At 35.3% G+C, this 25,743-nt stretch overlaps 1 protein-coding gene across 3 annotated transcripts in view; it reads right to left on the bottom strand.

Annotated features, from left to right (window-relative positions):
• PPP1CB (protein phosphatase 1 catalytic subunit beta) overlaps positions 1 to 25,743 on the bottom strand; it is a 40,685-nt gene that overhangs the window by 7,279 nt on the left and 7,663 nt on the right. For all 3 annotated transcript variants that reach the window (XM_021697810.1, XM_021697811.1, XM_021697809.1), the window contains 5 exons: positions 12,602 to 12,733; positions 10,405 to 10,635; positions 8,212 to 8,316; positions 5,946 to 6,017; positions 813 to 964 (listed from right to left, as the gene is read on the bottom strand). In XM_021697810.1, the coding sequence (XP_021553485.1) occupies positions 813 to 964; positions 5,946 to 6,017; positions 8,212 to 8,316; positions 10,405 to 10,635; positions 12,602 to 12,733 (692 nt within the window). The remainder of the gene's footprint in view (positions 1 to 812; positions 965 to 5,945; positions 6,018 to 8,211; positions 8,317 to 10,404; positions 10,636 to 12,601; positions 12,734 to 25,743) is intronic.

The raw sequence follows: 25,743 nt of genomic DNA, 5'->3' as shown, positions 1-25,743 counted from the left end.
ACAAAGCATGGATTTTTAAAAGTCAACAAGTCACAATTTCCTCCCTAAAGAGTATACATTATAGTAGTGGGGGTAGACATTAAGAAAAAAACAAACACAAGTAAACCTAAACTGTATATATAAAGTAGAATTCAATAAACTCTCTTTACTCACCACCCTGGTTCAATAATTACCAGGATTCTGCTACATATGTTTCATTTATCCCTTTCCTTTCTGCCCTTTTTTTTTTTAGTAATCTCTACACCAAACGTGGGGCTCGAGCTCACCAGGCTGAGATCAAGAGTCGCATGCTCTGCTGACTGAGCCAGCCAGGTGCCCTTCTGCTGATATGTTTTAAACCAAATCCTAGACATGTCATCTTACCTCCATATACTTGAGTATGCATTTCTAAAAGAATGGACATCCTTCTTACATAATAATGCTATTATCACAAAGCTAAAACAACGATTCCTTAATATCTAAGACCCAGTCTATAACTGAATTTTCCCAACTGTCTCAAAAATGTCCTTTAATACTATTGTCATTGGATTCTTATCTAAAATACATAAACATCATATTAAAATGGGATCAAATGTTTCTAGAAAGCTTCAAACACCAAAAAAAAAAAAAAATCTATTAGTTTGAAACATTTCCTCCCAAGAGGGTGAAAAAGGGTTAACAATTTGATTGTTAACTATGAGATTAAGCTATAGGCTTCACCTCTCCTACTTTCCTTGTATAATTAACTTTCTTGGATCTCAGTTTCCTCAAAAATAAAAAAAGCAGATTTGTGTGAAGTTAATATTAAAATATTCAAAAGTTTTATATCATACCTGATGAGCTCGACAAATCAAGTCTAAATCATGACGATTCAGAAATTTACTGACTACATCAGCTCCAAAAGTGAAGGAAACACCACGATCATTTTCTCCCCAGCCTTGCACATCCTTATCTGGGTCAGACCACAGCAAATCACAGAGCAAACCTTTAAAGAATAAAAACATGGCAATGAAAAAACAAAAAGTTTATAAAATAAAGTATATCTGTATCACATTTCTTCTCGTGCCCTCTTACCCTTTAATAAATAGTAACAATCACTTGCTCCCTAGTCTCCCTGCCTACCAAATTTAGCCACGTTTGCGAGCCCAACCATATAAATGTAATTTTGCCTGGCTGAAAGTAGCACTTTTCAACTCTTTCCACATATAGGAAATGTGTGTATGGCACACTCTAAGCACACAATGTATGGAAAAGGCTATTCATCTTTTGTACATAGTTTCTCCATACGGATAAGCAATTGACCCAGCAGCATTTCCTGAATTGAGGATACTTACACTACTTCTGGGTGCCAGCCTATTCAATTAATCTATTTTATTTATTCCTAAGCCAGTAAGACACTGAAGTTTTTAAATACATCTATATATTTGGTAGGGGTAGTATTTCCACTTAGTATTTTTCTTCAGGATTGTCTTGGTTACTTTCAATCCTTTGTTCTTTCACATATATACTTCCAAATCAGATTGTGTAATTCCGTGAATCCAACTGAGATTTCACTGGAATTGTATTTGACCTAATGATCAATTTGAAGGAAGAAAACATTTTCTGTAAAAGTTTGGAGGATTTAAATGAAATATGGATGAACAAAATCAGAACAGATCCCTGGCTTTAGTTCTGGGCGTATAAGAAAAGAGGTCAGAGCTAAAAATACTTATCTGAGTATCTCCGTCATGCTCATTATTGTATAATCTTAGGAGGGACTCAGACTACCTTGGGAATGTCAAGTGAGAAGACCAGTAAATGAACTCTAAGGAAGCAAACATTAAAATGCAGGCAGAGGAAGGAGAAAGGGGAATGAGCAAAAAATACTGGGAAGGAATAATCAAAACAAAAGGAAGAGATTAGAACAGTAGAGAACTCCTGAAAGGGGTAAGAATTATCCAGAAGTAGGAAATGGTTAAGATTCAAGTACAATGAATAAGTGGAACAGGACTAAAAACCAAAAAATGTGCCACTTACAATTCTATCAGCAGACCTTAACGAAAGCAGTTTCTTTCTTTTCTTTTTGTTTTAAGATTTTATTTATTTATTTATTGAGAGAGAGAATGAGAGACAGAGAGCAAGAGAGGGAGGTGGGTCAGAGGGAGAAGCAGACTCCCTGCTGAGCAGGGAGCCCGATGTGGGACTCGATCCCGGGACTCCAGGATCATGACCTGAGCCAAAGGCAGTCACTTAACCAACTGAGCCACCCAGGCGCCCAACGAAAGCAGTTTCTTGATGGATGAGAAGAAAATGGTTAAAAGTCAAACTATAGTGAGATGAAGAGGGGGTGGATGTTGAGATGGTGATATTAAGTACTTTTGTAAGAGTTATAGTGCTAAGGGAAGGAAAAACCAGTGCTAAGGGATGATTTGTTTTTAAAATAGGCCAGTTTCAAGCCTTTTTTTTTTTTATAATTTATAAACTTCATAATATAGGTTCTATCAGGAAAGGAGAACTTTTTGAGTTATGATATAGTTTGTCTTAATAGGGGAATTATCTAAAAAACCTTGTAAAATTGGTGTCAATGTACCCTTAATTTCTATTACTATTTTCTAAGCTCCTGCTATGATGCTTGAAGAAGTCCATCAGCATACAAAACCCACTGGGATAGTCTCAATTTACAAGCTTTTTCTGATTTTCAAAGACTCACAAACTGATTCTTTAGAACACACAAAAACACCAACCCCAACACACCACCAGTGCTCTATAATACTTTTTCCAGTTTGTTTCCACAGGTGAAGCAATGAGCAGGAGGCCAAGATGTTAATCTTTAATTTTAAGGTGACAATAAAACTAGAATGTAGTTGCTTTCGGAATTATTTCGGAAATATGACAGTCTGGATGCATATAAAATCAAATAATGGTAACAACAATGTGGCATTTTTCAACCTTAATGGAATCAAGACAATCTCAGAGTCAAGGTTCAACATTTTATAATTAAATTCCTAATGAACAAGCATCTTAATCATTTAGCTGTTTTTAAAAATGTATTAATTTATAAATTAAACTTCTGAAGATTACAGAGAACACCCAGGCTTAAAATGTCCATTTTCAGCATTTCAAAAACTTGCTTCACCTTTGAAAGTGACTTACGTCTGAACTATGTTAACAGAATCTGAAGATGTAATGACTTGAAATATGTATTTATATTGTACCTTATTTAAAAAACAGATTTTAAATAAATGGCCCATTATTTATTTTATTTCTAAATTCCGTTATAGTTAACTTAAAGCGTTATATTAGTTTCAAGTGTACAATATAGTGATATAACATGCCTTATTATTTAAATACTAGTTTCTATTAGGTTTAGTCAAATATATTCTATAATTATAATCAAAATCTGATTAAATGCATGCTTTTTTACCTTTTGTACTCAACACAAATTGTTACTTGCACAAGTAAGTTATGAGGCAAGTTACTATAATATGCAATGTCAGTGGCTTACTGACAAGAGGATCTATACACCTCTTCATAATGGTTGATGTTTAATCATGAGTAGCATTTTGAGTGATATTATCAGGCTTTCAGTACACTGAGCAAAACGATCCAATCATACTTGAAATCAAATAGCCAAATGCATGTTCTTAACAGTTCAATTTCAAGGTTTAGCCATGTTTTGCTTAGGTATTGGTTCATGAATATTTTTTAGTGACTACTTTTTTATAGACTCTTTGGATCTTATGAGTAGAAAATGGAAAGAAAAAAAAAAAAAAGAGTAGGAGATGTACTTAGTAACCATCTAGTCCAGCCCTACTTATGAATAATCAACTCCCCTTTACAAAATTACCAATAAACAATCCTCTTATCAGTAAGTTATAAGACCTTTGGTTTTTCATTTACATGGTCTTAATATATAAAGGATTTCTAGACCCTATGGCAGTCTAAGCAATCCTCATTTTGAAGATGTTCAAGTTTGTTGAGAACTGATGAGTATGATACATACAGGGTGAGCCTGATTACACAAATAATAATTGGACAATTAATCCAATAATGTAATTTATTAAGAAAAAAAAAGGTCTGGTAGAAACTGACAGGACAGTTTTGCTTATGTTAATGCGCCCCCCCCCCCTTTTTAAAGTAGGCTCCATGCCCAGAGTGGAGCCCTACTCGTGGCTTGAAGTAGGGTGCAGAGATCAAGAGCTGGCTGCTTAACTGACTGTGCCACCAGGTGCCCCTATTAATGCTTTTAATAGTGAGACAGTGTGATATAATAAAAATACATTTTGTCTTTGTTCCCATTCCTGGCACAGAGCTCCTAAAGCCTTTGGAATTTCCTGAGTGACAGGGATATCTTTTGTTATTTATAAGGAGCCCCTTTCCACCACACCTGAGTTTATGCTAATGAAGTGGTTCAGGAGCCCCTAGAGCCCTTCAGGATGGGGCCAGTCAACAGAAAGACCAAACACATGATTAGAGGGTTGGAACTTTCAGCTGTCCCCTCCGTCTGGAGAGGAGGGCTGGAAACTGAGCTCTATGAAAACTCTTGAACTAGACTTGGGAAGCTTCCGGTTGTTGAACATACTGATGCCAAAGAGTATGGAAGCTATTCACCAACCAATGTCCCCTCCCCATACCTTGCCCCATGAAATCTCTTCCATTTGGCAGGTCCTCAGTTGTACATCCCTTTATGATAAGGTGATAAATGTAAGTAAAGCATCTGAGAAGGGAGTTGTGGGAATTTCAGAATTTTGACGGGGCAGTAGTTTGGGTCTCCAGAGAATACCACTTGAGGCTGACAACCTAAGCGGAGGCAGTCTTGTGGAATGGAGTCCTTACTCTGTGGAGTCCTGGCTAACTCCAGGAGTTAGTGTCAGAACTGAATTAAATTGTTAGAAACTCACTTAAGAGTTGGAGAATGGGGTGTGTTGTGGAAAAACGGTGTGTTGTAGAAAAACCACATACAACTGAGTGTCAGAAAATGGCACAAAGAAAGGTACTGATATTTTCAGCAAAAGGTGAAATGAAAAGCAGAACAACCTTACTGCATTCAGTTCATAGGTTATCATAGCACTTTATGATATGAATGCCATGATTAGTACACATCTTAGTACATACACTTGCACTCAACTATGAATAATTACCATTTAAAAGCCAAAAGACAAGTTAGGCAACTGTGCCCAGAATTTATTTATAAAATTACATTAGGCTCATTTGTTAATCAACACAGCAATTTATCCTCAACTGGAACTTATTTGCTTTTGTTCTGACTTGCTTCACTTACCCAAGAGTTATTCTGAATCTCTGAAGAGTTAATTTTCATTATTCTTTCACAAATTTTTCACAAAACTCACCATGTATCTCTACGGCTTTCTGAACTCTACAAATTTGAAATATAAAAGATGCAAAAAATAACAGAAAACTACTAGATAATTTTTAAAAAGGCAACTGTATCTTCAGCTAAGAAAGATTATTTTAATTAAAAAACTTATGATTAAATTTTTTAAAAATCCTTAAAAACATTTTTTTTTTTTTTAATTTATTCTTTTTAAGTAGGCTCCACACCCAATTTGGGGTTTGAATTCTTGGCCCTGAGATCAAGAGTCGCATGCTCTAACAACTGAGCCAGCCAGGTGTCCTCCTTTTGACTAATTTTTAACAAGTCTTTGAAGGACATAAGCAATGCTGATATGAATGAGGCCATGATAGGAAGGTAAGGGGAATCAATAACAAGATCTTTTGTGATATATAAGTTTAACAGAACCATACTACGGTTATATATGAAATTTAAAAGTACTGCACCTCAGGAAATAATTAGTGGGAGGTGAAATATATTACTACACTCTAATTAGCTTATTGATGATTAAAAAAGCTCTATTATTTATTACATAAACCAGTCCTAATTCCACTAAATATATAATATAATTAAGTTCAAATATGTAAACATTTTATGTAAGACAACTAATTAAAGTTCGCTATATACACCCAACCTGTATCAGGGACATCAGTGGGTCTCATAATTCTCCGAATCTGCTCCATAGATTGCAGGTCTGGTGATAGTCCTATAAATAAAAGATGAGTCTTACTACTGACATCTAAACAATTTTCACTCAAATAAAGAAGCACTTAATCAAAGTAGATTCACTATGTGAAATTAAACACACTTAAGGTGTTCTTTTTAATGTTATCTTTAATATACTGAGTTATTAAATAGAATCCCACTTTGATGTAATCGAACATTATGATTAGGTATTCTCCACTTTTCCCTACCAGGGTAATGAAATTCCCTTTCATTACAAAAGATTTCTCAAGGAAAGAAATCTTACCACTCTTCTTTCTTTCCAACCATTTCTTGCCCTTCTACAGGAACATATCCAATTTCAATACTTCCTACCACTTCTGTCACTTCTTACTATCCAGTCCTAAATATATTTACTTCCAAGTTTAAATGCCTCATTCTAGCCCATAAGACCTTCCTACATCCCACTCCAATATGCTCATTATTTTCATAAAAGCATAACTGTTGATCAGAAGGATAAGCAAGAAAATACCCTGCAATCTTTAGACTAGTATATAAATATAAGCTAGTATTTCTCTTTTATAGATAAATCCAAGTGCCATCACGTACTTCTAATTTCTATTTTTAGCCATACCAATGTGCAAGAGCTACAATTTCCTAAATGTTTAGTATCTACTATAAAATACGTTTCAACTAATATAGTGATTTATGTTCTATCAGAGAATAAATCATTTTTTACCTCAGGCCTAGACAAGTACATCTACCTTTTCAACATTTCCCCACTTAATTCTTCCTGCATATTGATAAAAAAATAATTTTCTTACAGTATTTTCATTGAATTATTTCCATGTACAAAAACCCAATATGGTAATTAAACCATTCAACAAACTCCTTTGCTCAGTATTCAAATCTCTATAATCTGATATGTATCATTCCCCAACATGTACTTGACATTCTAGTTAGGCCAGTCCTCACACATTCCTTGAACTAGACAACATAAAAAAGACTCTCTCAAATTCTCTTTGCCTCTCCAAAATCCTCCAAAACCCACATTTCCATAAACATTTGCCCAACAATTCTCTCCCTTTCCAGACTTCACAAAAATTACTGTCTCTCCAAGTACTTTGACATAATTAAATTCCTTTCATTACACAGTATCTGTTTTGAAATACATTTTATCTTTTTCTTTTAAAGATTTATTTTACTTATTTCAGAGAGAGAGAGTGCATGGGGGGGGGTGGGTGGGAGAGGGAGAGAAGCAGATTCCCTGCTGAGCACGGACCCCCACACAGGGCTAGATCCAATGACCCCGAGATCACAAACCAAGCCGAAACCGAGTCAGACGCTCAACCAACTGAGCCACCCAGGCGCTCCTGAAATATACTTTTGCTTACTTTTTGGAAATATACATTTTATCAATAGGTTTTTAATTTCTCAAGACAGCCAGATCATACATAATCTATATCTTTTCATGGCACCTAGCCAAGTGCTAGACACATATGTTAGTTTTTCAAATGAACTTTCATATATGCTTATTTAACAAGGCATACAGAAAAACTTATTCTGGGGCACCTGGGTGGCTCAGTTGGTTAAGCGTCTGCCTTCGGCTCAGGTCATGATTCCAGAGTCCTGGGATCGAGCCCTGCATTGGGCTCCCTGCTCCCTGAGCCTGCTTCTCCCTCTCCCTCTGCTCCTCCCCCCCGCCCGTGCTCTCTCTTGCTCTCTCGCTCGCTCTATCTCAAATAAATAAAATCTTCAGAAGAATTAACTTATTGTATCAAAAAATTATCTTAAGGATGAAAGTGGACATATTACATAAAGCCCAGAACTCTTGGCATATGGGAATAGTAAACCCAATTACATCTGGATTCTGATGAAAGTTATTTAATATAGGCAGGAAAATAATCATGATCCTCTCATTTTTACTGATAGTAGAAGTATCTTTCTGTCAAAACTAAGGCAAAGGGAAGATGTTTTTTCAAACAAAACTATAGTTATCCTCCTTGCATGTGAAATTTAAAGACAAGTACTAAACTAAATTTTCATTTTCATTATTTATAAATAATCATAAATTTCTGGTTACTAAAAGAGATTTTAGCCATGTTTAGAATAGCTCTAATGATTTTTCACACAAGCACTGCTTTGTTTTCCCATAGCATGCATCTTAGTTACTATAGGTCTTTTCTAAACAATAAAGGACAGTAAGAAAAATCCATAAAGCAAATCTATTAGTTTACCTCCATGACAACAAAAAATCTTCTCATCCACAATGGCAGCTATAGGCAGACAATTAAAACAATCGGTGAAGGTCTTCCACAATTTAATATTAAACCTTCGTTTGCCTATGAAAAGAATAAGCAAATAGAATAAATAAACCTATTTTCATTTGTTATCTCATAGCTACAGGATTATGAATAATTTCAATTTTATTCTTTATACAGCACTTTCTTTTCTCTGTAATAAGTATTTCTTGTACACTTTTAAAAACGTAACATTCAGCACCTTCCCATAAAAGTTAAAAAAAAAAAACCCTCAAAGATTGTGCTATGTATTTTATGGAACAACTATATCAAACACTTTTGTCTTCTAAGATCACTATAATAAAGTAACTTTGAAATAGTCTAATAGACTATTAGTTTATCTTTTCCATTTAACATGCACATTAGTTAAATACTAGCCAAATAAGCTGAAGTGAAAGGGGTGCCCCTGGAGACTGTCCATTTTGACTCTAAGGCACTCAGTAACACAGCATAAATTTACTGCCAAGAAAGGACAATTTCCAAGTGCCTGACTGGTATCCACTTCTAAGTGAATTACAACCTGGCACTACAGCAAGTATAAATAGAGACAAAGGCTATAATTTTCCTTAGTCTAGAATAAAGAGCTACAACAAAGACAATCTCAAGTGTATGTTCACCTTTTTAGAGTTACCTGATTTTCCTGAACTGGGCAATAAGTTGCAACAACTAACCCAGGGGAGGGAGGAAACACACAAGCACTAATTTCCTATGTTTTTATGCCATAACTTGCCTCTCAATGAAAAAGTATAACTCAAAGCAGTGTTTAAAAGCTATTCTCACATACATTATTTCATTTGATGTCATTTCTATCCTTGACAATATTCAAGCCCATATTTTATCCTTAAGAATGCACTTCTATTCCTGATATAGCTTTAGAAAAGTGGTTATAGTTAGATAGACTATAATCCACTTCCTGTCTGCTGGTCTGATTTAAACAGGTGGAACCACACACTACACCTTAGAAATAAATATGCAATGTAAAATCAAATGTGGCATCATTCCTATTAGAACACAGCTCCATGAGAACAGAGATTATCTGTCTTCTGCACTGCTACATTCCTAGTGTTTAAAATAGTGCCTGATATATAACTTCCTCAAACATTAGTCAAATAAATGATTATATATAAACCAAGGAGGTAGGAATTTGAACAGGACTCTACTATATTTAAGGATGGAAAAAAACAAAAATAGATTCTAATGGAGAATTCAGCACCAAAAAACAATAAATTCAATTTGAAAATCACTGTAATTGGTTCTAAATTATAATCAGCCAAACATATATTCTTACCCATGGTCTAACAAGAGCAAATTCGAATGTAGTAATTTAGTAATAATATTTGGAAAACACTACTACAAAACACAGATCAGGGATTTCTTATTGATGAAAAGGAGTACAGTAAGATACACCAGAGTTGTTAGTATCCTTATCTCTGTAGGTTTATAGGCATAGATTAAAATTCTAGGGGCACCTGGGTGGCTCAGTTGGTTAAGCGACTGCTTTCAGCTCAGGTCATGATCCCAGGGTCCTGGGATCGAGCCCCGCATCGGGCTCCCTGCTCAGCCGGAAACCTGCTTCTCCCTCTCCCACTCCCCCTGCTTGTGTTCCCTCTCACGCTGTCTCTCTCTCTCTCTCCCTGTCAATTAAATAAATAAATAAAATATTTTAAAATTCTAATACTAAACTTCAACTTTTAAATAATTTCATACAACTTTTCAATAGTTCTTATGACATAGGGCCAATGAGAATTTCCGTCATATCATTAAGAACGCTGAGAACTAAAATCTTTAAATAGACACTAGAAAACTAGAGGCTATTATCTATAGTGACCTCTGTTTCATGTGGATATTTTACTCTGTAAACTAATTACAAGAGGGCCTTTCAGTTGAGTAATAAGCTGCAGTCAACCTGAAATAACATGACCAAGGAGATCCCACAGAACCAGTTCAATTAGTAACATGTTTCCCAGTTTCAAGGCCCTCTTCCACGAAAGACTCTTCTTGGTCCAATACTTGATAAATTGTATTTTTAAAAAAACTGAATCAAAGAAACTCTTTTGAACTGGAAAATTATCTTAGGGAATATTAGGGAATTTTCCCATTAATAAAAAATAAATTTTTATTTTTACTTACATTCATCATAGAACCCATAAATGCGATTGATGCTAGCACACTCATGGTTTCCTCTTAACAGAAAGAAGTTCTCTGGATATTTGATTTTATAAGCCAATAGCAAACAAATGGTTTCCAAAGACTGCTTTCCTCTGTCCACATAATCTCCTAAGAAAAGATAGTTGGCTTCTGGGGGGAAACCTCCATATTCAAATAATCGCAGTAAATCTGTATACTGTCCATGAATATCTCCTGAAAACAGAAAAAGCCGATTTAAGAACACCTGGTTACTGTGGGAAGCAGCTTCAAACGATTCCCAATGTTTACACCCCTGTGCAATCCTCTCCCTTTGAATGTGGGCTGGAGATGCTAACTTGCTTCTAACAAACAGGATACAGCCAAAGAGGGATGGGCTGTCACTTCTGAGATTAGGTTACAAAAGATCATGACTTCCATTCTGCTTGTACTCTCTTGCCTTCTCTCATTCTTGACGCTGAAGCCAGCTGCCTCACGGAGAAGCACAGGTGGCAAAGAACTGAAGGAGGCCTCTGGCCAACAGCTCATTAGGAACCAAGCCCTCGGTTCATCGGTCCATAACAAATGGAACCCTTTCACCGTTGAGCCTTGAGATGACTGCAGTTCCAGATGACACCTAGATCACAGCCTCATGAGAGACCCAGAACCAGAGGACACAGTAAGCTGTGCCTGAATTCCTGATGCACAGAAACTGTGTGATAAATTCATGCTATTTTAAGGCATAAAGTTACAGAGTAATCTGTTATACAACAGATAACTAATACAGTTACCCTTATTAGCTGGTAGTTTAACAAAGGTTACTCCGTTATACCAAAAAGTGAGACAAATAGCCATAATTTAGAAATATTTAGTATAACTAACTTTTATTACCCTCAAATTATTTCTATATCAAAGCATTTTAAAGAGTACCTTAGAGAGAATTGGAATCATTTTAAGATGTTATAAATAACTACATTTGCTTCATTTAGATCACAGAAGAGATTATTTCCACAAAATTTCTTTTTTTTAAAAAGATTTTATTTTTAAGTAATCTCTACACCCAACATGGGACTTGAACTCACAACCCTAGATCAAGAGTCGCGTGCTCTACTGACTGAGCCAGCCAGGCTCCCATCCACAAAATTTCATGCTACCTCTTACTTAAAGGTGATACACTAAGGTAATTAATGTATTCAACAAACATTTCCTTAGCTAGTATCTTTTATTAAGCTAGGTACTGTACCAAGGAGCACCAAGCACATGACTTAAACACAAGAAGAAAGAGAAAAAAAGTATTTAAAGAGCACACCAAGCTGCAGTTTACAAGGTATGAATGTGGATCACTAAGAAACATGCAGGACAATGAAAATTTTTACATATAGAAATAATTCTTGATTGAGTAAAGATGACAATTAAGTCCATAAAAGCTATGTCATAAACACTAATAGCCACTACAAGTTATCAAACCAAAAGCCAGTATGATACAATACTTACCCCACTTCCCACTGTTATGTGAACTATAGAAAAATACTTTCTGTACAACAATTTTTCTGGCTATAACAATGTGATCACTCAACCTATGGTTTTAAGTTTTTGTTTTTGGCCAGAAGCCACTATAAGACTTAAAAAAACAAATATAAACTGTAATGCTATATAATTTTCAAAGTAAAATCACAACAAAAGTAGAACACCATGGATACTGCCATACTGACCCCCAAAACTCTATTCTTGTTTTTTTGTAACTGGTGTATCAGAATGCCTATTTTTCCACATCCTTGACAACACTGGATTATCAGTTTTTGACATTTTTTTTTTCCAATGTGACCACAGTTTGGGATTTGTTTTTAAACTACATTTCACTGATTACTAGTGAGGCTGAGGATCTCACGTTTATTGGCCATTTGAATTTCTTCTAAAATCTACCTTTAAAAAAAAAATCTTTCTCTTGTATTGTCTTTCTTATTTGTTTCTAAGAAACAATCTTTCATAGCAATCTTTTTATGTGATGTATATGTAACAATCATTTTCTTCTTGTCTCTAACATCATTTTATGAAAGTTTCAATTTTTATATTTTATGGAATCAAACCTTTCAATCTCTCTTAAACACAAATTTTAAATGTTCTCTCCAGATCACCCTCAGTGTAAATAGGGGAGAAAAACTGGTATTCAAAATAGACTTTCCAACTCTACCTATTTACATACCACAAATTTTCAGCGGCGCTTCCAACTCCAAAAGAATAGGCTGGCTGAGAAAGATCTCCCGAGACTTGATACATAAGCCCCGAACTTCTGCTTCAGTCATCTGCACAATCTTTCCTGGACGACATCCTCGTACTGTTAAACAATAAGTAAAATGGTCTGTTTTAAAAAATTTATCTATAAAATAATAATCCTTAAAAAAAAAGTCATGCCCATATTTTGAAGATCAGGAGAGTCACAGAGGAAGCAAACTACCAGACACCCTGTTGTGTCCTATGGCTGACAGTAAGATCATTCCAGTGATCTCTGGCTTCCATCTCTATTGTTGCTGGTTCCTAATGATGCTCCTCAAGGTTGCTGCCACAGAAACGCAGTCCTCTTTGCTCTCCAGGGGCCAACCTCATAGCCCAAGAGACCCAAACAGTTGCAGGGACAGCACCTCTGAGGACAGCCCACTCTCTCAGCAAAGTCTTACACTTAAGAAAAGGCCAAAATACCATCATTAAGAACCAGTGGTTGGGGTGCCTGGGTGGCTCAGTCATTAAGCATCTGCCTTCCGCTCAGGTCATGATCCCAGGGTCCTGGGATCGAGCCATGCATCGGGCTCTCTGCTCAGCAGGAAGCCTGCTTCTCCCTCTCCCATTCCCCCTGCTTGTGTTCCCTCTCTTGCTGTCTCTCTCTCTGTCAAATAAATAAATGAAATCTTAAAAAAAAAGAACCAGTGGTTATGAAGAAAGGGAAATTAAACAAAAAGTAGCTGTCGGCAGATAAGATTTAGTTTCACACACTTCCTTGGAATATCAGGAGCAGTCCTAAGAATTAACCACCCCCACCTCCATTTTCTGATCAAAACAAATTTAAAATTAAAATTTAAAAGGTACCAGATGGTTATTAAATTTTAATGCATTATTATGTTCACAGTAGGGCATTATATAAAAAACTCTAAAAGCTATTTAGATGGAGGAAAGCCATTTGTCAAATGAATGAGCAATAAAATCCATGAACTAATAAGTAACTTCCGGAATGGAGTGGGGAGGAATGGTACATGAGAAGTTCCTTATTTGCCCTATTGAACTGAACTTGTAATCATTTCCTCTCATCATTATCTTCTCCATTGGCTCTCTCTAAATAGACTGCTAGCTCCCATTTAATCTTAACTGAAAAAGGCATTTAAAAAAAGGAAGCAGAGACTGTATCTCTATATATCCCTACCACTTCCCACTTCCAATTAAGTCCACACATTTCTTCTTAAAAATTGCTATGATTCTTTTGTCAGGTCAAGAGGTTTTTTTTTTTTTTTTTTAAAAAGGCCCCCACATGCAAAAGCCATCCATGTATCTATTCCATTAATACAGTAATATCTAAGTAACAGAAAAAACAGAGACATTGCTGAAATGTTCTTTAGCAAACAGGTCAGTTAATAAGATCATCCCTGAAATTCAAAACATGATCAGCAGAATTGTTTTTATTATAAGAACTTTAGCATAGCTTCTGTATGAGTACTAGCTCTCAAATATCAATTACCTACTTCCCATGGATATTTGGATTTTTCTAAGACCAAAATGGGCACCTTACTTTGTACTTTCCATTAAGTATCTACAATACTAGCTTAGATTCAATTTTCCGTAAAATTTTTAACCTTGGCATTAAGTTTTAAAAGCATGCGAAATGATGGTTACAAAATACAGTCCTACCATCAGTGCATCAAGTACCTATCTACTTTTTGGTATACTAAATAGTATTTTTCTCAAAGGATTAAAGATCTCTTGTTGATCTCAGATGACAATTATTCACCTAAAAATAATTATTTAAAGGTAAGAGCAATGGACAAGACAAACAAAATACTTCTGGCTCCTAGAAAAATTTCCACAATTTCTGTTATGATTCTGTAGTAATAAAACACTGTTTAGTTACCAACATTTAGCTGTAACTTGATAACAATCATTATTAAAACTAGTGTGCGTCACTTTGATGTGTCAATTTAAAGTTTAAATTACGGTGGGGAATATTTTATCTCATTATTTGTTTTATTTTCTCTGTAAATTATGTGTTTAATTTTGACCTCCCAAGTAATTTACACTAAGGTGTACTCTGACTAACATTCTTACAGAGCTAAAAACAATTCAACTTATAAGTCATGCTAATCCACAGAAACTAAAAATTTACCCAAACAAAAACACGCCCCATGAAATTTCATTGATTTTAAGATGCATGTTTTTCCCTAATTAAGATCTATGAGTTAGGAGATGCTTTACAATCAATAATTTCTTACAATTTTAATTGGCAGTCACTTTTTGCCTCTCAGTGGCATATAAAATAGTAATGCATTTCATAATCAAATCACTTCTAAGAGTTGATGAAATTAGGGAAGCTAAGGGTTTTTCTAAAGGTTAGGCATTTGACAAATGACCGAATTTTAGGAATAAATTAGCTAAATATTTGGGAAAAGATGGTAGCCAGCTAAGGGCAATCCCAGCTGTCTGTCAATTCAAAAGTCCTGTTCCCTTATGTAGTCCCACCAGTAAGTACACCCAAATTTCCAAGAGCATTTCAAATTTCTCCCAGTCATCTGAAAAAAAAGGAATAAATCAAGGCAAGCTATTACAAAGGGGAACTAGATCATTACAATATCCATGAGATTCCAGAATTTGGGTGTATGAGTTTAGATACAAGTATCTAGTTGGATTATGAAGATACTATAAATCTGCATAATTCATTAGGTGCAAAGCAATTTCACATCAATCATCTCATTTAATCTCTTTGATATCCCAAGAATTAGAAAGGGTAGTCATTATTTACACTATACAACAGAGTTAAAAACCTTGCACAAGATCAGGGAGCCCAGGTTTTATAAGACTAGAGGGAGTAAAAAGCAGCAGAGAAAAATTTAGAGTAACTCCAAAACTCTGTCTCCTCTACTACCACAATAATTTTTTTAGTCAAAGGTTTCCAAGAAAAAAATTTCAGCAGGTAATAATTGCAAACCAGGTAAAAACACCATTAGAGCATACTGTTTAGAAAATACTGCAAGGTATCACACATATACAGTACAGTACACTAACATTATGGGCATTTACTCAATAAATCCAGGGCAGGGACGCCTGGGTGGCTCAGTTGGTTAAGTGTCTGCCTTTGGCTCAGGTCATGATCCCAGGGTCCTGGGATTGAGTCCCGCATGAGGCTCCTCGCTCAGCGGGGACCCTGTTTCTCCCCCTGCTTGTGCACTCCATGACAAATAAAATCTTTAAAAAATATATTTTAAAAAGAAAAAGTAATCACTATCCACAGGCAAGACACAGAATACTTCCAGCAGCCCTGAAGGTTCCCTTATACCCTTGACCATACAATAATAATGCCCAAGGTTAGTATTCTTACCTTCTCAGTATGATTAATCTGATCCATTTTTGAATTTTGGATAAATAGAAATATACAGTATATACTCTTTTGCTCATTGAAATCTACCCATTTATTGTGTTCAGCAGCCACCTGAAGTATTGCATTGTATCAAACACCATACTGCATCTACCCATTCTATTGAGTCACTTCCACTTTGGCGCTATTACAAATGCTCATGAATATTTGCATACATTTCTCTTGGGTATATATAAAACATAGGAGAATTGCTGGGTCATAGGGAAGGCTCGGCTTAAGAAGCTGATATAGCCAGTTTCCCAAAGTGGTTATACCAATTTATAATCCACCAACAATGTTCCTTCACATCTTTACCAACACTGGGTATTATTAGTCTTAAATTTTAGCCGTTTCATTGGGTGAATGGTAGTATTCAATGAGATTTTAATTTGCTTTACCCTGATAACTAATGTTGAATATCTTTTCATATGCTTAATAGGCCACTTGGAAATCCTTTTTTGTGAAGTTCATTTGGACTGTCTTGTAAAAAACTGATCTGTAGAAATTCTTCATATATATCCCAAATGAATCTTCACGGTGTTTTACATCTTGTTCGAGAAATTTTTGCCTCCTCTAAAGGTATTGCCTTATGTTTCCTTCTAGATTCTTTACTGTTTTCACCTATATTATTTGATAATTCATCTTAATTTTGTGTCTGGTTTGAGGTAAAGGTCAAGTTTCATTTTTACCCACACAGATATCCAACTGATTTAGCACCCTTTTGTAAAGGCCACCTTTTCTCCACAGAATTCCAGGGGTAGTGTTGTAGAAAAATTAGGTGACCATACACAAATGGGTCTATTTCTGGAAATTCCATATAGTCCCATTAACCTGTTTATTTTTACATCAGTACTACACTGTCTTAATTACTGTAGCTTTTTATAAAGTCTTGGTATCTGGTAATACAAGCATTCCAACTTTGTTAAGATTGCCTTTGCTAATCTAGGTCCTTTTACATTTTCAAATATGTTTTAAAATTGGCTTTTCCATTTCCCCACACCCCAACTTGTGAGAGTTTTAATTGGGAATGAGTATAGTCCAGGAAGAATTACCTTAACAATTTTGAGTTTTCCAATCTATAAACATGATCTCTCTCCTTTTATTTAGGTTGTCATTTGTTTCTCTCAGTAATGCTTTGTAGAGTTTATATGGCACATTTTCATTAAATTGAGGGGGCATTGCTTTGTAAACCTGTTTTCTTATTTCATTTTCCAATTGTTTGATGTTAGTATACAAAAATATCATTGATTTTTGAATACTGACTTTGTTTCCTATTCTAACAGTCTGAAGATCCCTTTGGATTTTCCAAGTATACAATCATATCATCTGTGAAGAAAGTTTTACCTCTTTTCCAATTTTTGTATCTTTTACTTTTCACTGAATTGGTTAGGACCTCCATGACAATGTTGAAAAAACTGTGCTAATGGTCTTCCTTGTCTTGTTCCTGAACTCAGAGAAAAAAGCATTCAATATTTCAGCATTATGATAGCTATAGTTTTGTACATACTCACCTAGTTTGCTAAGAATTTTTTATCATGAAGAGTGCTAAAATTTATCAAATATATATATATCTCATATATTGAAATAATCATATAATCCCATCTTATTCTGTTAATATGATTTATATTGAGTATTCAGCTTCCCTTGGATTCCAAGAATAAACCCCACCAAATTAGGACATTATCTTTCTTATTGTAAGATTCAATTTACTAATAATTTGCTCATGATTTCTGTGGCTATATTTATGAGAGATAGAGAGATATTGGCTGGTAATTTCCTTTCCTTGCTATCTGTCAGATTTGCATATTAGGGTTGTGCTGACTTCAAAAAAAAAAGTTGGGTAGTGTTCTGTCTTTTTCTGTTTTCTGTGAGAGACTGTGTAAAATTGGCCTAATTTCTTTAAATGTTTAGGTCAGCAGTGAAACCAAATGGGCATGGAATTTTCTTTTTGAGAAGTATTTCAAGTACAAATTAATTTTAACATATATAAGACTATTCAGATTTTCTATTCCTTGTGTCAGTTTTGCCAAAATGAGTTTCTCATCTAAACTATAAAATGTATTAGCATTATTTACAAAATCTTATTGTCCTTTAAAATACATATGTATAGCTTTTCTCTGAACCACTTGAGAATAGACTGTATACATCGTGCTCACTTACCAGTATATTATTTCCTAAGAATATTCTCTTATATCAGATTCAGGGAATTTAACACTGATATAAATCTTTAATGTGAAGAATATACTACAATTTTAATAATTGTCTTTTTTTTTAAGATTTTATTTCTTTGACAGAGGGAGACACAGCAAGAGAGGGAACACAAGCAGGGGGAGTGGGAGAGGGAGAAGCAGGCTTCCCGCTGAGCAGGGAGCCCGATGCGGGGCTCAATCCCAGGACCCTGGGATCATGACCCGAGCTGAAGGCAGACACTTAACCACTGAGCCACCCAGGCACCCCTAATAATTGTATTAATCACGTCCTTTATAGCATTTTCTTCGCTCTCATACAGAATTCAAGCCAGGATTATATTATTGCTTTTATCTGTTCCACTTCTTTAGTCCCCATTACTAGTCATGTCTCCTGTATCTTTTTTGATATTGGTAATTTGTTTTCTATTTTGTACATTATTAGTATTTCTAGGGGGTTTTTCATTTTATTAATCTTTTCAACTACTTTATTTTAAAAAATTATACATTTGCTTTTTGATTTCTGTTCTTATCTTTATTATATCTTATATCTTTCCTTCTACTTTTTGGGGGGTTATAATTTGCTTATTCTTCTATTGTCCTGAAATAGAAGTTTAATGTTCAGACTCCTCCCATATATATTTAAAGCTATACATATCCCTCTAAAGCATTGCTTTTTGCTGCAATTACACAAACTTGACACGTATTTCATTATTATTCAGGTCAACATATTTTATAATTTTTACTGCTATTTCCTCGTTAGCCAATAAGATATATAAAAATACACCGCTTATTTCTAAATATTTGAGAATTTTCCAGTTATCTGCTACTGGTTTCTAGTTTATCATTACTGAAATCAGAGAATCCGAGACCTCGTTTCTTTCAAATTTACTGAGATATGCTTTATGATACATCATATGGCGTATTTTAGTAAATGTTCCATACATATTTGAAAAGTGTATACATCCTGTAGTTGTTGGGTAAAGTGTCCCGTGTGTGTCAATTAGGTCAAGTTTACTGTGATGTTTAAATCTTCTAGATCCTTGCTGATTTTTTTCTTCTGTTAGTTACTAAGAAAGGTGCATTAATTCATCTACATGGTTGTGGTTTTGTCTATTTTAACCTTTTGGTTTTTTCAACTTTTCCTTTTGTTTTAAATCTATAATATTAAATACCTAAAAAATTTAAGATTTGTTATATCTTCCTGTTGAATTCATCCTTTTAACATTAATCAATACCCTTCGTTACCTTTAGTGATACTTCGCCTTACCTACTATTTCTTACATATATAGCAATCAGGCTTCTTTTGGTTAATATGTATATGATGTATTTTTCCCATTCTTGTACTTAACTCACCTGTGCCCTTAAATTTAAAGTATGTCCCTTGTAAATAGTAGAGTTAGGTCTTCTGAGCTTTGTCTTGACTGTTTACTCCTTTCTTATTTACTGTAATTACTGACAAAGTTAAGTTCTACCATCCTGTCATTTGCTTTGTTATCACATGTTCTTCATTCCTTTATTTCTCTTTTCTTGCCTTTCTTTGGAATAATCAATTATCTTTAATTATTCCATTTTCTCCTCTATTAGCTTTTTAGTAACACATTCTTTTTCTTTTGGCAGTTACTCTAGAGATAACAAATGTTATTTTTGACTGAGTTATCACTTTCTAGCTTTTTGTTCTACAGTTGTCCTATATTGCTTCCACATATTTGAAACCCTACAAGCCATAACTATTATTTTAAATAGTATTAACTTATATTTACACATATTTATCCTTATTGTTGTTCATTTATTTCTGCAGTTCTGTTCTGGGATCATTTTCTTTCAACATGAACTTTAATATTTTCTAGTACCAGTCTAAATCAGTAAGTTTTCTCAGCTTTTGTGTCTTTATTTTGCCTTCACTTCTGAAGGACATGCTCACTGGATTTAGAATTCTAGGTTAGCATTCTTTCTTTTCTTTCAGCAGACTAAGAGGCTTTTCTGTTTTCTGGTATCTCTAGTTCCAGGTGATATATCAACCATCACTGTTCTCCTGAAGGTAATGACTTATTTCCTCTGGCAGCTTTTAAGATTTTCTTTTTCTTGATTTTTAGCGGTTAAGTCTATGATGGGTCTCAATATGGTCTTATTTGTATTTTTCCTACCTGGAATCCACTGAGCTTTAATCTGTTTTGGTATCTTTCTCAGTTTTGGAAAATCATTGGTCAACATTACCTCCAGCCCCTATCTCCTTTCCTTCTGGGACTCCCATTATGTATGTTAAGCCTTTCGACTGTCTCCTGCTTTATTTCCCCTCCATATTTTTCTCAGCACTGTGTAATTTCTAAACAACTTTTTTTTTCCTAGCTTACTTCTCTTTGTTTCTAATGTGCTAGTAAGCCCAACTCTCAAATTCTCATTTTTAATGTATTGTTTTAGTTGTAAAGTTTTCAGGTCTCTGATAAAATTTTCCATCACTTATCTTGAACATATTAAATCAGTTACAGTCTCTCTGTGTTAATTTGAATATCTGAATTATCTATGGATTTGTTCCCTTTTTTCCTCTTGATTTTTGGTCAGTTAAGCCTACATTGTCCTGTAGCATTTTGCTGAATGAAGTATCTGATTATGAATGAAATTGTGTAAGTTCTAGATGACATCCTTCCTTTTAGCAGTTAGTAGGTAGAGTGACAGTGACCTACATTTTCTTGAGAGCTGTGGTCTACTTCAGTTTTGCTCTCAATCTTAGGGAGTGGCCATGATGGAGTACCAATGGAAAACTCAAGAGTGTAATACAGCCCCTCTAACTTAGCAGTCTTCAACTTTTGCCTCTCTGGCACTAGGGTGATGCTGGAATCTCTGCTCGGAATTTTAGCTTTCCAGGCACTGTTTTCTTCTGGGTTTCTTTGAATCTTCTCTTGCACGTGTGTCCTTAAAAGTCAGTCAATGACTTTAGGGGGACCTGACTACAGATTTTGGGTTTAGAGTCTATGTGGTTCTCTCCTCTTTTGGATTTAAGTTTCAACTGTTTTAATGGCCTCAGATGTGTACCTCTCCTCTGGTCCAGTAAAACTGCCACTTTTTGTTTGGGATCTATTCCCCTATACCTCCAGGAAAAAAGCCAGAGTGATTGGTGAGCTTACTCGTGCTTTCCTTTTCTCAAAGATCAAAACCCTCAAACATTTCCTGTGTTGGTTGCTCAAGTAATTATAGAAAAGGACATAAAATATGATTATTGGCCACACATTAGATTCAGATGATTACATATAAAGAAATTTGAAGAATACCTTGCAAAGGCCTAGACACTATAGGCCCTAACCCCGTATTTTACCAGTCCTGAATGAATGAGTCACACAATTTTGGTGGGAGCATCAAAACCTCCTCCTCCTGATAGGTAATCTTTCTGCACAATCATGTCTACATCAGGAAAGGGGGAAAACATGAAGATCTGAGGATCAAATGTGGCCCAATGCCTGGTTTTGTGAATTGTTATTTTTTTTAAATGGGGGAAAAAAAGACTTAAAAATTATATAACATTTCAGTGTCCATATATAGTGTTTTACTGGAACACAACTACTCTTATTTTTTTTTTCTTCCTCCCACCCTCATTACGTATTATCTATGGGCACTTTCACCATACAGTGGCAGAGTACATTAGTTGCAAGGGAGACAGGGAGCACTCCCCCACTTCACACTGCTTCTTATGGTACTACAAATTGCAGAGATACAGTTATAACTCAACAGTGTCTTGAGTGTCATGCTTGTTGCTGTACTGCAACATTTTACTTTTACTACAGTACATACTCATCGTGTCAAAGCAGAAAAACAGAATGCAAATGTTACACTTTTAAAGCACAGTGGAGTGTGGATTATTTTGTTACTGAATTAGATGGCTAGGCATTGTATTTATAACATTACAGCTGTGCTTAAAATATATATATTATATATATTTTTTCACATTACCAGACTAAGCACTCATCACAACATTCCCATTTGACCAGAAAGTCAGAAAAATTTAAAAATTTTAAATGGAGTAGAATTTCTTCACAAAAATAAAAATGAGACTGCAACCAAAGTTAAGTTTCTAAGTGGCTCATGTTTTAGCAAGAGAGAAAAGCCATTTTACTAATGGTGAGTTAATGAAATCATGTTTGATTGGAAAAGCCAAAGAAATATGTCCCAAGACAATAAACTTGTTTAAGATTATTAACCTTTCTGTAAAAACAGTTCTTGAAGTGTTGAGGACAATGAAAGCAACATCAATAATCAGTCAAAAAAAAAAACAACAAATGATTTTGAGTGGTTTTCCTTGGCTCTTGGTGAGTTCACAGACATTACCAATACTCAGCTGTTGCTTATTTGGGAGCCAATACTTCATTAAGTGACTGGAGAGTTAGCCTCTATGAATTGTCTATGTGGAACTACAGGCAAAAATTCAGTCGGTTAAGTGTCTGCCTTCGGCTCAGGTCATGATCCCAGAATCCTGGGATCGAGTCCTACATCAGGCTCCTTGCTCAGTGGAGAGCCTGCTTCTCCCTCTGTCTGCCACTCCCCTCCCCCCTAGCTTGTGCTCTCTCTTGCTAACAAATAAATAAAATCTTAAAAAAAAGTTAAAAAAATATTTTCAAGAAGCTTTTGAGAAAAACAAAACAAAAAGTGATGGTGGCAAAAATACACATGGAACACAACAAAAAACCCAGTTGGACAATTTTATAAAGCTTATAAAATTTTAAGGTGTTTATAGCCTATGAAGCAACTGCTCAGCAGAAAGACATTTTATTTTTTATTTGTTTTTTGGGGTGGGGAGGGGCAGAGGGCGAAGGAGAGAGAATCTTAAGCAGGCTCCTAGTCCAGTGCAGGGCTGGGATCTCATGACCCTGAGATCATTACCTCAGCCAAAATCGACTTAATTTAATGAGCCATCCAATTTAATGAGCCACCCACGTGCCCCAACAGAAAGATTTTTTTTTTAAAGATTTTATTTATTTATTTGACAGAGAGAGACACAGCGAGAGAGGGAACACAAGCACGGGGAGTGGGAGAGGGAGAAACAGGCTTCCCGCCGAGCAGAGAGCCTGACGCGGGGCTCGATCCCAGGACCCCAGGATCATGACCTTAGCCGAAGGCAGACGCTTAACGACTAAGCCACCCAGGCGCCCCAACAGAAAGATATTTTAATCTATGATGTATTGTTGAACCCGTGGTATCACTAGTGAATGTCATTAGTGTTCATGAACTTAACCATTGTCAGTTCCATGGATATTTGTCAGAAATAAAGGCTGAGTATCTTGAATTGCCCTACCACACAGCAGTATGATGGCCTAGTAGTGATAGTTTTATTGTGATTTTTTTGAGCTCAGGGCAAATTTTCCGAATGACAATAATCACTATCACTACTACGGGGAGTTTTATAAATTAAGATTTTGCTGCAAACCTGATAGTGTTTCCTAATGATTCAATCTAAAATTGTAAGGCAAAAAATACTTAACACACGAAAGGTATACTATGGTAAGTCATTCTGATAACTAATGTTGCTTGAATCGCAAGCAAATGTCAAAGCTGCTTTATACACTCCCAGGGCTGTCAAAAGTTAAAACAAGATCTTCATTTCCTCACAGATTTGCATTGGATATATTTTCTAAGCTCAAACCACAGTTCCACAACATTCTTTAGATCTCAGTGCTAGTGCAAAATACATCAAAATCTACTTAACTGTGTAGTTGAGGAGCTTCCACCTAGCCCTCTACTGGAATTGGTTCATGTGCAATGTGATGACATGCTAAAAGGCAAATATCAAGAAAGGAGTAATAGAATTCTATAAATGCTTTCCAAATGATGACTAAAATCATTAACTAAAATCATATGCTTGTGGATTGATACCAGTATTTGGCAGTACCGATCTGTGTTAAAAGATACCTTCCAAGATGAAATACAGAAGATCTCATTACAGATCAGCATTAACAGATGAACACTTGCAATCGAACCTCAATTAAACAAAATGTTATCTTCTCCCAAAAGAAATCCCCTCCTCCTATCATTAAACAAATTGTACTCACTTGTTATATTTCAAATTTCATATTCACGTAAAAACTTTTTCAATGCAGGTTTGTCTTTTAAGTTACAAATGGTATGTGAAATATAGGTTTTTATGTGTATTTTGTGTATACTAAATTTTGTTTCAATAACCATCTGCTATTTTCTCCAGCAAGTTCTTACTAATAACTGCCTTCTCTGAAGTAGAAAGGATGCCAAGAAAAAAGCAACCCCACTATCTATCATATTTGTCCCATGAAATCTTAGTAATCTTCATGAACCTTTAATATTTTAATTCACACTCTATCGTGCCCCCAATTCACTCAAGTTTACATATAAATAGCAAAGTTAACTTAAATCCAGACTTCCTAAGTTTCCTAATTTTTTTTCCTGTAGAATGAAATGGCAATTTCTCCATATTTAGCACGTAAGTCTCCCTTTAAGCCACACAAAAAAGGAAAGGTAAAATTTTTACAAGTGGCTTAAATGTGGAATTTGGGTTTTAAGTGAATGAATTAGGCAGCTGTCATAATTTCAATTTATCTTAAGTCTGCTGATAGGAATAATTAATGTGGCCTTCAGGAGCTCTGTGCAATACCTCAAACCGTAATACTGTGTATATACATGAACATATTTTTCTGAGAAGGCCTATGGCTTTCATGAATTCTCCATGGGGCCTGTGAATAACTGTAAGTTAAAAAGGGATTCCAGATGCACTGGTAAACAAATAATGAGAAAAGAGGAAAGAAGAAAAGTAACAGATACAGGTGAGAGCCAGATGTTTCAGGAACAGAGGAAGTGTGCCCTAGCTCTATGGGACCAAAGTGTGATCCCCTTTCCACTATGTTGACATCTGCACGGTACAAGAGCAATGGTGGGCAAAACTGCGAGCACCTGAGCACAAACCAAAGCAGTGGTTTGTGGCCGAACCGTACTGGTAGTCACTGATGGCGTTCGCTGCCGTGCACGTACAGAGAAACACAAAAAGTCCAGTTTCACTTAAGAATGCCCTCGAGTAGTAAAAACAATTTTATTAAATCTCCACCACTGAGTATGTCTTTTTAATATTTTGTATAATGAAATGGAAAGTATCCTTGAAGCATTTCTGCTGCATACCGAAGTGCAATGGCTGTCTTCAAGAAAAGCACTCATGTGACCGTTTTAAACAGTTTCAAGCCGATCTAGCCACACTTTTCACAGAACATCTTTTTTATTGTAAAGCACAACTGACAAACTATTTACACTTAGGTATTTAACAGATACTCTTGAAAATGAACAAAGTGAGTCTGTCATTTCAAGGAAAACAAGTGACAGCATTTGTGCTAATGATAAAACCCAAGCTTTCAAGTGAAAATTAAAATTCTGGAAACCTTGTATTTAACACCATGAATCTGACAGGTTCTGATATCTTGTTGTAGAATTAACAAATATGATTTTCTAATATTGTGTAAGATGTGTCAACATTGGAACATCGGTATAACTTGGTTTAGCTGATGTTTTCCAAATGACCAGTGCATGTTACAGAGAATGTGT

This window comes from Neomonachus schauinslandi, chromosome 10, assembly GCF_002201575.2.
Source record: "Neomonachus schauinslandi chromosome 10, ASM220157v2, whole genome shotgun sequence".
Lineage (NCBI taxonomy): Eukaryota > Metazoa > Chordata > Mammalia > Carnivora > Phocidae > Neomonachus > Neomonachus schauinslandi.
This window is presented reverse-complemented; position numbering and strand designations above follow the sequence as displayed.